The sequence below is a fragment of the Pseudopipra pipra genome, chromosome 21 (assembly GCF_036250125.1).
Source record: "Pseudopipra pipra isolate bDixPip1 chromosome 21, bDixPip1.hap1, whole genome shotgun sequence".
Taxonomy (NCBI): Eukaryota; Metazoa; Chordata; class Aves; order Passeriformes; family Pipridae; genus Pseudopipra; species Pseudopipra pipra.
Genome location: NC_087569.1, coordinates 8,410,432 through 8,425,366, shown reverse-complemented (window position 1 = coordinate 8,425,366; position 14,935 = coordinate 8,410,432). Strand labels below are relative to the sequence as shown.

The 14,935-nt window shown below is 49.1% G+C and overlaps 1 protein-coding gene across 2 annotated transcripts in view; it reads right to left on the bottom strand.

Annotated features, from left to right (window-relative positions):
• Positions 1 to 1,992: 1,992 nt before the first annotated feature.
• The window catches only part of VPS53 (VPS53 subunit of GARP complex), a 64,322-nt gene continuing 51,379 nt past the window's right edge, over positions 1,993 to 14,935 (bottom strand). Inside the window, exons 19-22 of one of the 2 annotated variants that reach the window (XM_064677966.1) lie at positions 10,821 to 10,890; positions 8,369 to 8,506; positions 5,338 to 5,442; positions 1,993 to 4,943 (exon numbers count right to left, since the gene is read on the bottom strand). In XM_064677966.1, the coding sequence (XP_064534036.1) occupies positions 4,773 to 4,943; positions 5,338 to 5,442; positions 8,369 to 8,506; positions 10,821 to 10,890 (484 nt within the window). In that variant the 3' untranslated portion in view covers positions 1,993 to 4,772. The remainder of the gene's footprint in view (positions 4,944 to 5,337; positions 5,443 to 8,368; positions 8,507 to 10,820; positions 10,891 to 14,935) is intronic. The other variant, XM_064677965.1, reaches the window with a different exon arrangement.

Below are 14,935 nucleotides of genomic sequence, written 5' to 3'. Positions count from 1 at the left end.
CTGACGGGCCCAGCACAAGTGAACCCAAACCTCTGAAAAAAAAATTCCTTCCCTGCCCCGAAATTAAAAGCAGAGCAGAACTTTCAGCCGTAGGCGTCTGTGGTTTGCAGCTATGCGGTGCTGGGAACTCCGGAGACTTCCTCAAGGAATTTACATTCCTTTGAAGAAATACTATGAGGCTGTTTGTCTTCGCTGAAAAATGCAGATGGAAAGAAAAAGAACATTAAAAATTTTGACTGAGATTTTTGGAGTCTGAGCAAATGTGCTGGACAGGTGTTTTCTTCCTTTTGATTTAAATGTATCCCCAAAAAAGAGATGCTGGTCTCTGCAAACAATGGGAAAGCTGACCACTCCTGGCTCCAAAATCTCCCATAAAAGCCCTTTATGAAATTAGACGCCTCAGAAGGCACTGGAGCAGTTTCCAGATGAACACAATAATGATTTCAGAGCTGCTGTGCAGCTCCTGGGTGAAAACCTGCACTGCCAACAACCCACTAAGTGCAATTAAGAAGGGAGGGAACTTGTGGCACATTCCAGCAGTCACCTCCAAGGGCTGTGGGTGTCCCCACAGCCACTCCTGTGGGGATCAGGGTCTGAATGAGAGGGCTCTCAGAGCCTGAGGAGCTGCATGAGGCTGCAGCCAGCCGTGCCTGTGGGATGAGCAGAGTTCCACAGGCTTCTGGAAATCTTTCTCCTCCTTATTTACCAGCAGAAAACCTCCCACTCCGGCATGGCTTGACACAAAGGACAATTTTTTGTGCCCTTCCAGGCTCTCATTTCTGGACTTGGCAGGTGAATGGAGGTGTTTGAGCAGCTGTGGGGGCTCTGCCCACCCGAGGATCTCCCACGGGAGCAACATCCAGATCTGCAAATCCGCCTGCCAGGATGAAAAGGGAATGTTTAACCAGAATTTTAACTGCTTGATAACTCTCCTACCACTGAGTCACTGTGTACAGGGGCTCTGCTTTTCAGGATGTGTACTCTGCCCTCTTGGAAAGCCTCTCAAACTGTACCGGTCTGTGCCATCCCTGATGACATTGGAAATCTTTTCCTCTGTCTGTACATCGCAGCCAGTTTGTCCACATTATTTACTTTTTACCTGCCCACGCACAGGTGGGACAGGGCAGATAAGAGTCTCCTATCAAGATCCTCCTTCCATAAAGGACTTTCCACCGGGCCAGGAGCGCTCAGCTCGATAAGCACCTGAAGCACAGACACCCTGGGGGGCCGTCACTGGGAGAAGCAAATCAAGAGGATCCCACGTTATTTGACAACGATGGAAAGTTATTTCCAAACGATGGGAAATGCCAGGCCGCTCCCTGTGGCACAGAGTTGTGCTCACAGCGAGCTGCCAAGCCCTGGGACTGACGGGAGCCCTGGGAGTGGTCCGGCTGCAGGGATGAACGCTGACGGCACATCGCTGGACTCGCTGAGGTCTGATCAGCTTTTACAGCCCTGCCGCCACCGCCCTCACGGATGGCCGAGCCACGAGCCAAGGAAAGGCTCGTGGAGGCTTGGACATCGTCACTGGGATGCTCGAAATCCCGGCTGTAAATCTGGTGAAAGAAATAAACACCCGTCGCCCGGCGCAGGCTGCTCCTGCCCAAGGGCGGAGGGGGCAGGACCGGCAGGAGAAAAGCAAATGAGTCATTAATTCTCCAAGCGAAAGAAACGGCTCCAGCGTCATGCAGCGCGTGGAAAAAGGCACTACCTATTAATTAATTTCAAGGGAAAAATGAGGAGGTCTCAGAAATCTCTGCCGTAGCCACAGTCACCAGAAATGATGTGATTATTTAGGGGCACAAGGTCAGTTGTGCTGAACCGCCCACATGGGGAGCTCCTGCGGACGCTGCTGGAATGGCAGAGGGTGGAAAAGGCAGAAGAGAGGAGCTGCAGGAGCGAGCAAGGCAGACAGAAGGGGTGTCTTTGGGTGAGGTCCGTCCCGGCCACTGGGGTTTGCTGTGTGGCAGCAGTACAGAAAACACCCAGCAATGAACATCAGTAACCATTTAATTCATTTTAGTGTCACACCCCGACATACAGCCAGAATTACACTTTGGCCCGAAACCATAAAAAGTGGCATTTTATACAGAAAACAAATAATCATCCTTTATTCCCCAGACATGTAAAACCCAAAGAGCAAACACACACATAGAGACCTGCCAAATCTGATAAACATCCAAGAGCCAAGGGCACAAAACCCTTACAATGAAAGTAGAAAACTGTGGATTTGCTCTCTAAAAGTGGAACTCTGAACACCCAGCCCTGTAGCATTCTTCTAAGGCTGAAACTAAAAATTCATTTCTCCTTTTATTTCCTCTTATCTACAGAATGAAGTGCAGAGAATGAAACAGGGGAAGCCTTTGGGAAAGACCCGCAATGATAACTTCAACATCGTCTTCAGCTATTCATAATTTAGTTAGAGCCTTATCCTTAGAAAAAGCAAAGACAAATTCATCTAAAATAAATTATTCATCCCCCTCTGGGAATAATGAATCTCTGCAAACCCATGTTCCCTCCTCCCTGGCTATGCAAAGTGATAACACATGAGCCATCCTGCACATGCACCTTGAGATAATCTGTCCTTGGGGAACAGCTGTTCAGAGCCCTGACATGCTTTCAAACCGTTCCTTCTTTTGTCACCCAGTGTGAAATCAGAAGAGGAAATAAACGAGGCAACAGCAGGTTTGTAAAACTGGAGTGATGAGAAACTGCTGTCCCTCCCCACAGGTGCTGTTACTGCTGCTCTGGTGGGACTGTGCCCTGCAGCTGAGCTCCCACACAGCCAGGGCCAAGCCCGGGGACCCCTGAAAATACACCCTGAAGAGTTTTGTTAACGTACTTGTTAGTGCACACCCTGCTGCAGCAGCAGCTGGGTCTGAGCAGCATTACAAAACCTGACTGGTGAGGGTTGCATCTCTGTGGGTTTACTCCTTCTGCTTGAACTCTGTGACCAAATCCTGCCTGTTCACATACACTCACCTGCTGCTGTGCAAAGGGAGGACGGGATTTTACCAACCAGGCGCCGAGTTTGCTCTCCCATAGCCACGGGGAGCAGCCTATGCTCAAGAGGGCTCATGTCTGTGCATCATGTTTGATGCACAAACAGCATGAGCTCAGGTTTTGCCTTACTCAAGGATTTCTCCTTTCACTTCCTCCCTCACTTAACCCAGTGAAACTCGGGGTTTCGGTGGATGGAGCTCATATTCCTGGAGTCTAATCCCCCCTCCCTGATGTGCAGCAGTGAGTATTACAAACCCTGTGAACACAGCCCCTAATAAATACAGTCCTAAGGCCCAAACTTGCCCTGGTGGGAAACATGACCCTCCCAGGAAGGCATCTGACAACATGGTCTTTCCTCACTCACCAAACTGGTACAGGACTTCTCTTTCCTGCACATGCAAGTGAAGCTTGAGTTAAATAACACAGGCACGACTGGTCGATCTGCCCCTACACCCACACGGGATTCAATCCTTGGGCATATGCCTTCAAAGTCCTCCAAACAGGGTACAGAGGAATCTGGGAAGAAATCCAGCAGTGCTAACAACAAGGTGATGCCTCCCTGAATGGAGACTCCTTGAGGAAGCATCCACCCCTGCTCCACACTGGCTTTGTGGCTGGGAGCCAGGAGCTGGGCCCCAGGAAGAGGGGCCTGGGTTATCCAAAGTATTTCACCCCTGGTTCTCCTCCTCTCTGCACTGGTGCAAGCTGAAGCTCAGAAGCCGAGGAGGAGAGGAAGGGCCTTGAAGGCTGAGGCTGGTGCAAGGCTCCTGTCCCAGGAAGCAGCCCTGGCTCCCAGTCAGAGCCAACATTTCCAGCACCTCTCCTTGCAGGGCAGTGAAGGTGCCAAAGGGGCACACCCCTGCTCGGGACACACCGGGAGGTGTGAGAACGAGGGGCTGGTGCTGTTTGACACTTGCTCCATGAAGGGCTCTTTGTGGAGAGAGGGAGAGATGCCGGATGGGAACTCCCATTGGGGACAGCGGGCGAGCCCAGCACACGCCAGAGAAATAACAAGCAGCTGGAGCCGGGCTCTGCAGATGTCCTGTTTGGCCTTTAAACTGTAACAGCGACCCAGGCTGCCGGCTGGGCTGGCAGGAGGTTTGCCAAGGTGCAGAAGGCATTAATTCAGCCCTTTCCCCTTGTTCTGAAAAGGATTTGACTTGCTGTTTCACGGTGCTTTGTGCGTGTCTGTCCTGGGAGCAGCAGGAAAATCTGCTTTGGGGTTCTCTCCTGGGCATCTCATTGAGCCAGTGGAGCTGCAGATGCCTGGATCCCAGCTGTCAAAGGGTTGGGGTTTTTTGGTGGTGGTGATGGTACGGGGTTGGTTCACCCCTAATAAATAATCTATCAAAGGAACAGCTCTGCAGCAGGGAGTAAGCAGTAACACAGAACTCTCAGGCAAAATCCTCAGTGCTGCAGCAGGAGCTCAGCCAGGATAAAAGCTGTGACACCAAGTGTATCACAGCCAGACATTCTCTGAGTCCACCTAAACTGCTTCTGTAGCTCCTGACTTCCAGATACCTCTATTTTCTCCACCACGTGGACCTGACAATGTCCTGGGTTTCGCTCCTGCTAAGCCAAGGACAAACACCTTGGTCAGATTCTTCCTTGGTCTGAAAGCGTCACAGTATTCGATGGTTAAGAGATCACAGGGATGGGGAGTGACGGGACACGGGTTTTCCAGCAGCACACTGTAAATCACAAGCCTGACGAGCTTTGCTCCCACTCACTGCAGCCCGTCCTGAGCAGCGGAGTTTCCTTCTGCTCGCTCAGAGTCTTTTTTTGATGAGTTTCTCCAGTTTCCGTATCCGAGAGGATTCCTGCTCGGGTGTTGGGGTGCTCAGTGACAGGGAGCCGGTGCTGTCCCCGCCGGGGGGAGGAGCAGGGAGGCGCAGGCGGAAGAGGTCCAGCATGCTGCTCTGCTCACTCCTCTTCAGGCCCTGCAGGAGCAAAGCACAGAGAAGCGAGAGGTGAGAATTCATTGATCTGGAAGTGGGTGTGCGTGACAGTAGCTGCAGGAGAGCCCATTTCAAAGCTCAGCCTTGTTCACCCACCAAGAGCTGCACAAAGACCTCCAGATGATGCTGAGACAACTGAGCTCAGCCCCAGGAGCCAGAGCAGGTAGGAGCATGTGAAGTGAACTGAAAAGCTTTTCTTCAGCAGCTCAGTTTTCTTCAGTAACTCTACTCTACACACTTTCAGATCACAGAGAATAAACTTGCCTTACAGTGCTTTTCCCACCCCCAAGCCCCTCTGTATTGCTACTGAAACAAAGTCACCAAAAATCTCATTGCAGCACTAAAGGATGAGCAGAAGCTCTGGACAGATTCTAACCTTCATGTCAAGTATCTTCTGGAATGTGTCAGTGCTGCAATCAGCGAGGAGCTTGATGTAATTGTCAACAAACACAACTGGGGGTTCATGTGGAGCCATCACCACCTGCCAAGGCGAGAAAAAAGAGATCAGACAAATAATATGAGTTAAAGCCAGTGCTCAGTCAACTCGGGCAAGGAGTGACAGCAGGACTGGCTTCTAGAATAAAATGCTTAAGGAGCAAGAAAGAGGCTGCACGTGCTGCTAGTAAGAGAGATAAGGGTGAGTGAGGAAAAGCAGAATACGGAGCAGGGAGGAGGACAGGTCTCTTTTAGCACAACAGTGCTTGGACCCAAGGGGCTGTGCATCATATTTCAGAGAGCAGCAGGACTTTGTCTGTGGCCTGTGGACTGGCAGGCACTGGCATATTGTCAAAGATCATGATTTTATCTTGTTGCATGGGGAAGACAAGCTGGGGAGTCGCTCAGGGGACAAAGGGAGTACTGGTGGTGACACTCAGAAAGTCCCCAGAGATCAGGCAGCCTGGATGCAGTCCAGACCCTCACTTTGGCTGTGTGTCCCTCTCACTCCCTTCTGCCTGGAGGCAGGACAGGCAGCGTGTCACAGGGGAATGTGGACAACACTCTGTGGTCACTCCCTCCATCCCCAGTGGGCCAGAGCTCCCTGCCCTGCAGTCCTGCTGCTGCTGACACGTCACCCGATGGGTGAGCAGGGCCACACGCAGCCACTCTGTCCTTTGGGTGCAGCTCCTCTCATACACTCTGGAGAGACTGGGATGCTGTGTGGGAACCCCTCACTGACATCTGCCGAGGAGGAACGGTAGAAGTCAGGAAAAAAATCAAAATAGCCTCAAAGCTGGAAAGATGATCCCTCATTGTGTGCTTCCCTTACATAAGCAGTGAGCTCCACAGAGAACACATCTTTTGGTAATGCTGGGCAGCAAAACCATCTTTTTGGGGAAAAATGTGTGTGTGTGTGTGTGTGTGTGTAAATGCATGCACACACAGAGGGCAGAAACAGAACAAGACCAGACTCTTCCCTGTCTCCAAAAACATTTCCATATGTTTCCATTGACCCAGCTCACCCCACACTGTATTCTGTCACTGAGACATTTCTTTCTTTCCCTGCACTTCAGACCAATGAAACATCATAGCCATGTATACACTTATAAATCCTTAATTTACAGCCCTTGTAAAAATCTTCTGCCAAGATGAAAAGCTGGAACTTCAGAGACCGTGGCCAGAGGAGAAGAGAAAGAGCTCTGCGGGATGTGCACGCCCTGACACCCTCCTCCCCTCTTGCATCTGAGCTTTGGGGGGCTCAGCTGAATGAATTTGTTCATGCCATCCACGGGCTCAGTGATTCTTAGTCATTCTTCTCCTGAATTAGCTGCTCCAGTACAAGCCTGGGCACATAATTGCATTGGTGGTATTGTTGTATGCAAGAGAGGCATACGATGACCAGTGAGCTCTGGGCTCCTGCAAGGAAACCTTCCTGCAGAAACACTGGTGGTCCACCAGGAGCAGGCACTTCTGAGAGCCTTTTCTTCTCTCCCAAACCCAAGAGACTGGTGCTGGCACCAGCCCCAAATGCTGTGTGTGGGTTACCAAGGCTGAAAGGGATCTATTCAGCCACAACAATTAACCAACCTGCCCCACACGACCCTTCAGCCCCATCCCCACTGATCCCAGGGGGCTCTGTGGAGCACCCAGTGCCATGAGGGTATTGCTGCTTGATTTCTAGTTACACTGACACAGAGCCCTCACTTGGTGCCAGACATGCTTTGTGCAGCAGCAGGGCCAGCATGGGATGTCTGACACAGCAGTGCCACTGCTGCTGCACAGCCTGGGGACAGCAGCACTCCACAGCCTGCACTCCCTGCCCCAGGCACTCCCTGTACTGCTTTCATCTCCATCTCAATGAAGCCAGTGGGATGCTAAGGGCAGACAAATTAACTCCATTACTTTTCTGATTCACATACAAGCTCCAAGGAAAGATCTGTTTCTGTATATAACAGGCACCGACCCTCTCTGCTCCCATTAGCACAACCAGGGTATTTTTCTTCAGGTCATTTCTATGAAAATTTAGACTTATTTTAATATATTTACTAACATCTCAGTCATCCTACTCCAAAGGCATGAAAGTGGAGAACTCATTTCTGAATTCAGAAGGCAAACTCAGCTGTGACATTACCTTGGGCATGGGAGCAAAGCCACACTGAGCAGCAGGGGAACACTGAGAGCTTGGGCTCCTCACCCCCCCTTGCCTTGGCTGAGGTTTACAGGAGGCTCTGGCTGGCAGCTGCCTGTCTTGCCTGACCCCAGGTGCCACTAATTCCCTCACAGGAATGTCTTCACAGCATTGCTGATGAGCAAGGGACAATCCCATCACCCGGGAAGGTACAACTGTACAGCTCCCGTGGCTTCTCCTGAGACCAAACCTAACTTCTTACTCTAGCACCAGTTGGGAAGGGGAGATTGCTTTGCTTGTTACTTTTTATGAAGACAACACACTGCTTTTGGGTCATTTTCCAGGCACCAGGTCTGGAAAATGAAAAAGGGCTCTGGTGAATACAGTAACCCAGACATGTTTGCACTGGCTGTTGCACTAGACAGTAAACAGGTGACTCAAGCACGGCTTGGCTCCCCTGCGTGACGGAGTCTGCACAAAGGCCTGGAGTAACCTGAACTCCAGGGCTTGCCCTGAGGCAGACACGGATGCTAGCTCTGATTTTCACAAGCTCCTGAGGGAACCTGGTGCCCCAGCTTTCCTAGTAAGCAGAACTTGAGCCCTTGGTTACCTTGAAAAATGAGGATGAAAACTCAAAATGTGATACTAAAAGAGAGTGGGGGCAAACCCAAGGCGAGTGAGCCAGTTCTGCAGAACAGCTGGCAGCGCACCCGGACGCGCTCGCATACGTTCATGTGCAATTGCAGATTGCTGCATTCAAGGGAAGGGCCCCCTGGAATTCGCTCGCTCCGATTCCCAGTCCAGCAGTCTGGCTGGCAGGTTATCAAAAGTCTTGAGTTACCTTCAGGATCATTTCAGCCCGAGTCATGCCTTTCACCACTATCTTTGTGTAGCTGGCAGGAGCCTTCCTCACCACTTGGGACCCAATGGAGGGCAGATCCAGGAGAACCATCTTCAGAGAGTGAGTGTCCAGCAGCAGCTGCAACAGTTAATCACACTCTGTTATTCAGGCCCCTTTTACCAAGATCCATTAGCTGCTATAATCCAATATCCTTAAAAGTTTTAACACTTCTCACATTGGAAAAAGTCCTGGTATTTGGGACTTTTACCCATGTAACAACACTTCGAGGAGACACAATCACCCATGGCTGCACATCAGCACCATGGTTGGTTTTAACAGAGCACTGCTCTGCTGACTGGAAATAACTTATGGCAGCCCAACATCTGGCACATCAGGCACGGATTTCCAGTCCTTCCCCTTGACAGTATAAAGTGAAACAATCTTGATTACCTGTAGCTGTATCATGATTTAGATACTCAGGGCAAATGAACTAACACCAAGCTTCTCCCCACACCCAGCCACCCACAGTGTCAGGTTTTCTACATTTACTCAACCACTTGATTGGGGTTTTTTCCTTAAAAACTGTGACACAACAGAGCTACAATGAGAGCTGCTCAGTATCCTGCACTCACCGGTACACTGATATTCACAGCCTGGATGTTGTTTATTACCAGACCAGCAGATAAATAAGCAGCAGCCACGAAAATTGAACCCAGACAGAGCAGCACTGTCTGATGACAAAATGCTGTGGCTAAGGGCTTCTTAGAGCAAAATTACCCCAAATACCGCACTCCTCTGATTGCACAAAGAAGAGACAAGACCAGCGAAGGACAGAAAGCTGAAATCAAGATAGAGGAAGAGCAGCACAATCTATTCACACAGCAGCGAGTGTGAAAGCCGGCTGGGCTGTCGGCACACCCAGTGCATTTCCTCAGAAAGGGCTCTCAGGAGCCAGTGGAAGCTCGTTCTGGAGGGACAAATAACATTATGGGCACTGCAGAAGCCCTGGCAGTCACCACAACAATGTGAACATTTGTGGCCTGGCTTCAGCACATGTGGGAATTCAGTCTGAACACAAAGGACTGAGGCACAGAGGAGGAGAGGCAGGTCAGGCCGGTTCAAATCTGGACCCCGTTATGTGCGGCAGCGTGTCCTTGCTGTGTGCTGCCTGTTTCATGGTTTGCACGAGAAGAACCAATGCAATCAATCTCATCCTGGGAAGCCAGGAAGCCACAGCACAAATGAGCAGCTCTGTGCACCCCAGGATGCTGGAGCCCGCTGTCAGCTCACGCTGGCATAGCTGGATTCCTGTGTCTACGAGGGATCCCATAGATGGAAGGTATTTCCACGGTTGGGGAATTCATATCTTTCCCACATAAAGTCTCTTATGTCTAATAGGAGTTCTGCACACTCTGCAGCCTTTCCCATAGGCACAGCCCTCGCAGGCTCTGTCCCCTCACTCTGTTTCCCCCTGTTATCCATTCCGGGTCCCTGGCATGGCTAACTCACTAACAAAGCTCGCTGAGACAGAGAGTTGTTAAGTCAGAGAGACAAACACAAAAAGCAAAACCCCACAGGCCTCATTCCCCACTCTGAACACCTCTGTAAATATCACCCTAGTGCCCAGATTTCAACTATGATTATTAGCAAACAGCAGGAAAAGCTGTGCGTAGGACAGGGAAAGCCAGGAAAGCTTCTTCCCCAGCAACATTTGCACCAGGGGAGAAACTGGCATGGAAAGATAGTGGTGGGTGACCAAGGGGGTTCAAAAGATGTGAAGGCAAATGGGGTCCTATGTGAGAGACAGAGATCAGCTGCTGAGACTTCTGTACCCCTAACCCCAGAAAGCTATGTCCCACTTCTAATGAGATATATTCACTGGGAATCAGGCTAATAAAAAACTTTCCCAGTCTGCTTTGAAGAAGCAAATTGGGCCTGTTATTCCAATACAGGAATGTTAAAACCTTTTAACATTAGACACAAGCCCACTGCTGGTTAATCACTTTAGAAGCTTATTTAAAAAAGTCTCCCTTTAATCACTCTTAGGTTATTGCTCATCGCACAAGATGAACAGGCACCGTGCTTCACTCATTTGCTTTCCATTAAGGAAGAGGAAGGTTTTGATGTAAAGCTCCTGTTTCATTTTGCAGACACACACTGCTCAGAACCATCTTTGATGCCTAAAACCCAAGCAGCTTTGAAGGCACTGATTTGAAGTTCATGGCGGTCCCATTAGGGATGATTTTGCTTCTTTTTCTTTTTTTTTTTTTTTCCCTTAGCCCACAGGGAAGCAGCTGCATGTGCAGGGGACAGATGAAACCCTGCCTCTCCCAAACCTCCTCCTCACAGAGAAGCAGGACCCCAATCCATAGGCAGGGGTAGGAGATGAATTTCAATTTCTTGAACTGAAAAGCCTTAAAACATGACAGCTAATGCACCTACTTGTTCTTACCTGTTCTGCACCCACCATGCTGATAGGTTTGCACTTGAAGAGATGGTTAATGAACTTGGGAATGAAGGAGCTGCAGAGGAGAGATACAAAAGGACACAATTACATAAGAGTATTTGCAGTCACAGAGTCTTCTGTGGTTTGGTAAAACCAAACCAGGATGGTTTCCACAGAGACACTCCAAGTGCCTGCTTCCCAAATTAATTCCACACACGTTAGGTACACTAAATAAAAAAATTCCAAATCCTAGGCACAATTCTTTTGCTTTAATCCCTACTAATCTCAAAGTTAATTGAGAAGTTGCACACATACCCTAGGTAAAGAAATTGCTATAAACTACATAAGAAGCATTACAGTACAAGGTCAAGAACAAGCAAACAAACTATTGTCCATAATAAAACCAGCAACATGTCAGGATTAGCATCACTATTCACAAGTGGAAGTATCCTGACTGTATCCAGAACCTACATTTTACTGCATATAAGTAATTCCACAACATGCATATTACAGACTGAACTTGAGGTCCAGCCAAGGCTGGAGGTCTGCTGGGCCCTGGACACTCACACACAGGCACTTGTCCAGGAAGCTCCTGGCCAACACAATCAAGACAAGAAAAAGTTTTGTGGAAAGGAAAACACCATTACCATGTTTTACTGACATGGACTTCAGACTCAGAAAAATGACTATAGTGCATTTACCCAACCAGGGAGAGCTTGGCAAGGATGGAAGCCCAATATCCACCACATGGTACTCCAGAGCATCAGCTTTGGTCTTAGGTTTTTTGGCCTCTTGATTTTAGGCTTTGAGGTGGAGTTTCATCCCTCAGTGGAGAAGCAGATACTCCCTTCCAGCAGAAGCACTGGCTGAGCACCTGCAGGACAAGCTCCTGCCCATCTACTCCACCAAGGAGCAGCACCAGGAAAACTCAGGAGCTGAACAAGAGGAGAGGGGTCAGCATGAGAGACACAACCTCTGTCAGGACCACACCACTCTGGCTTGTCTTCCTCTTGCTGTCTTGTTTTTAATGTACTCTGCTTCTTTCACATGTCCTCCTTTGGCTGAATGCCTACAGGGCTCACGTTTCCAGGACCTTGTCCGTGACCTGGTGGCACGTCTCAGACTTTAATGGCTCAGTCCTAAGCTCATATCAGTCAGTCTGTTTTCTGTCCTTTTGAATGAGGCAATGTTCATGTTGATGATGATCTAAATTCAGCGTGGCTTCCCCCATGCATCTGTTAAGCTATTTGTTTCCTCCTCACAAAGCAAGGAGCACGGACAGCATCTTGTTTGTCCTGCCACCTGTTTTCCAAGGCAGGACATTAATTTTTCGCCCTTTCTCATGGAAGAATGACAAAAGTGTAACTCAGGCAGGGAGCATGCCAAGCTGCTCAAATGGTACAAGGAAGAGCCCCTCCAAGCAAAGGCTTCTTCCCTTCCCCTTCCCTCAGACACAGTCACTACCTCTCTCAGTGAATCATTTTATCCTGGAGAAGTGTCAAGGAGAACAATTTCAAACTACTGTTGAGAACCAGCTACTGGCCTGCCCCAAACAGCTTTGAATTTGGCCACGACAGAAACAACCTTGGCAACAAAATACAAAGAGGAGAAGGAAAACAAGCCCTGTCTCCTCTTACACAAAAGCATTACAGTGGAAATTTAACCTGTTTTAAAAGTCCATTTTTCAGGTGTATAAATAATTCCCAGAGGGCAATTAGAGAGTGCTGAGCACAGCTGGAGCTTAGATGATCCTACAAAATGATCCATTGCCAGCAGCTCTGGATGCAGCAGTAGCTACTAGCAGAACAGCAAGAAATAAATTGTACCTTTGATCTTGCAGGTAGGTCCAACTGTCCCTCCCTCTGCAAAGTCAGGCATGGAGCTAAAGCCCACGTTGGGTAGGAGAAACAGGGTGAGCCTTTCCTTCTGCAGGGGAGTAGACTGGCAGCCAAAGGACCCCCTCCTCTCTTTTTTTTTAATCTTCCTTTCTACATAACTACACAGTCTCATATAGAGAGCACTCTGTCTTCCATGAAACAATTCCCAGGCCCCTTTGGATGGCCACCCACAATCAGTGCAGAGGGGTAAAGCGACCTTCCATCCCCACATGCCTGTTATTTCACGCTGCCTTATTGGAAACAGCTTCCCAACTCCAGCAGGACAGACAAGACAAACCATTAAGAGCCAAGGGCAGCTCTGGATATTTTTTTCCCCCCTTTTTCTTCAAGTTTTTTGACTAGCAGGGACCATCAAGAGCAGTTGCACTTAACAGAAAAATGCACTTGAGCCTCTTGCCTTGGCTGGACTCGATGCCTGGCGCTCTCAGGCAATCCTGATGTGAATAATACGTGCATGTTCAGTGCTAATGCTCTGCACGAGGTTTGTGCTCTGAATGCCTTTACTCCCTGCACATTCACAGCTAGACTGGATGCCAGAATTCATTTACAGTTTCAGCTATAAAATTGAACCCAGCAAACCCTCCATAGAAGCAGACAAGTCCCCAGTGTAATAATAAAGCATTGCAAGGCAGATGAGGAACCTAAAGCACAGAAACCACAGCATCTGAGAGGCTCCCATCCAACAGGAGTGGCTCTGCCAAAGCCTGCGTTTTCCTAATCCCCTGCAATGATGATGCATCAAACACAATGCCCTGCTGAACGAGGCAGACGGACATGCAACCACAGTCTGTCTGTCTGTCCGATGGGAGATGGACAGGACATCATTCAAAGCATTCTGGTGCCGCTGAGTCACTGCAGCTGAGGCGAGTTTTGCTTTATGCCACCCTCCAAGATGGTGACCAGGCTGAGCTCAGCCCTGAAACCTCCAGGAGCCTCCTCAACACGACCTTCTTCCACCAAACTCCTCTCACTTTTTAGAGGCTGGAGCACCTGGAAGGACCCTGCTGCATCACCCACCACGCTTGGCTGTTGGTAACGGAGGAGGTGCACCTCTGGCGAGGGGGAGAGCTTGTTTGCTTTTCCTGTCTCTCAGTTCTAATCTCTTCCTCATTGAGGTCAGGTCACAGACTTCCCAAACACATCCCGGCGTAGCAGCCCCGGCTGCACCGCTGTGGTTTTTGATTTCAAAGGATAAGGTGCAGTGAGAGCAGAGCCCCCCACCCTGCCTGCAGTGCCTCCCAGGGAGCCGACTGCTGCTCGCCATCCCGAGGGGGGCGAGGGCTGCACACGTGTCAAAACAAAGCAAAAATGACAAATTAGGTTAGAGGATTGATGCAATTTCTGATGGCCATTTTTCTTCTTTCTAGGCTTGGCTCAGATCCCACAGTTTTAAATTTAGTGACTTTAGCTGCCTTCTCCCCTGTGGTCCTGTAACTCAACACTCCCGCTTTATACAACCCATTAGAGCTGAGAAGTGGCAGCTCACAGAGGCACAGGCATTAACATATGGAGAGGCACAGTGCTTGTTAAAAGGATTTTTGGTGTTGTGGGGCACACAAAAGGCCAGGTATTTAAAGCGGGTAGGCCAGCATATTCCCTAAGAATTCAGGGCCTCAAAAAATACAAATATTTCCATTAAAATGGCATCAGCGTTTTGAGGAGATTGGTGCTCCCTTATCACTGGGCAAGTTCTCCTAAACACCAAGTTATACAGATCCAGCAAAAACAATCTTTCCTTCCACACCTGATCCATGGCACAGTGAGTTCAGGACTGTTGTCTTAATTTTAATGTGCTGTAGATCAGAGCTGTAGTGGCCTTAAAAAAGGTTTTGAAGAGGAGTAGTGGTTTCTGTGCTCATGAAACAAGCTGTGATTAAGGCACTCAGATAGGAACCTCTCTCAAAAGGGAGAGCTGGGTGTTTCATCTGGAGTTTACTTGGTATGTGCTGAGCAATAAAGTTAAAAGGGAGGCAACTAAGCTGAGGTATTAAGAGTGTGCTGCGAACAGCTGAGTAAATGGGGTTTTTTATTTACCACCGCGTGATATAAAATTCAAGTGTAACCACACAGAAGGCGTTCATGCAATAAATTTTCACTGAGACAGCATTTCAAACAGTGATTATGGGCAACGTCATAATATGATTTATCAGTAACTGCTCCTTAATGCAAACTAATGAGTACCCCGAGACAGAGAGGGGGGATGAAACTCTCAGGCCAGCCTCC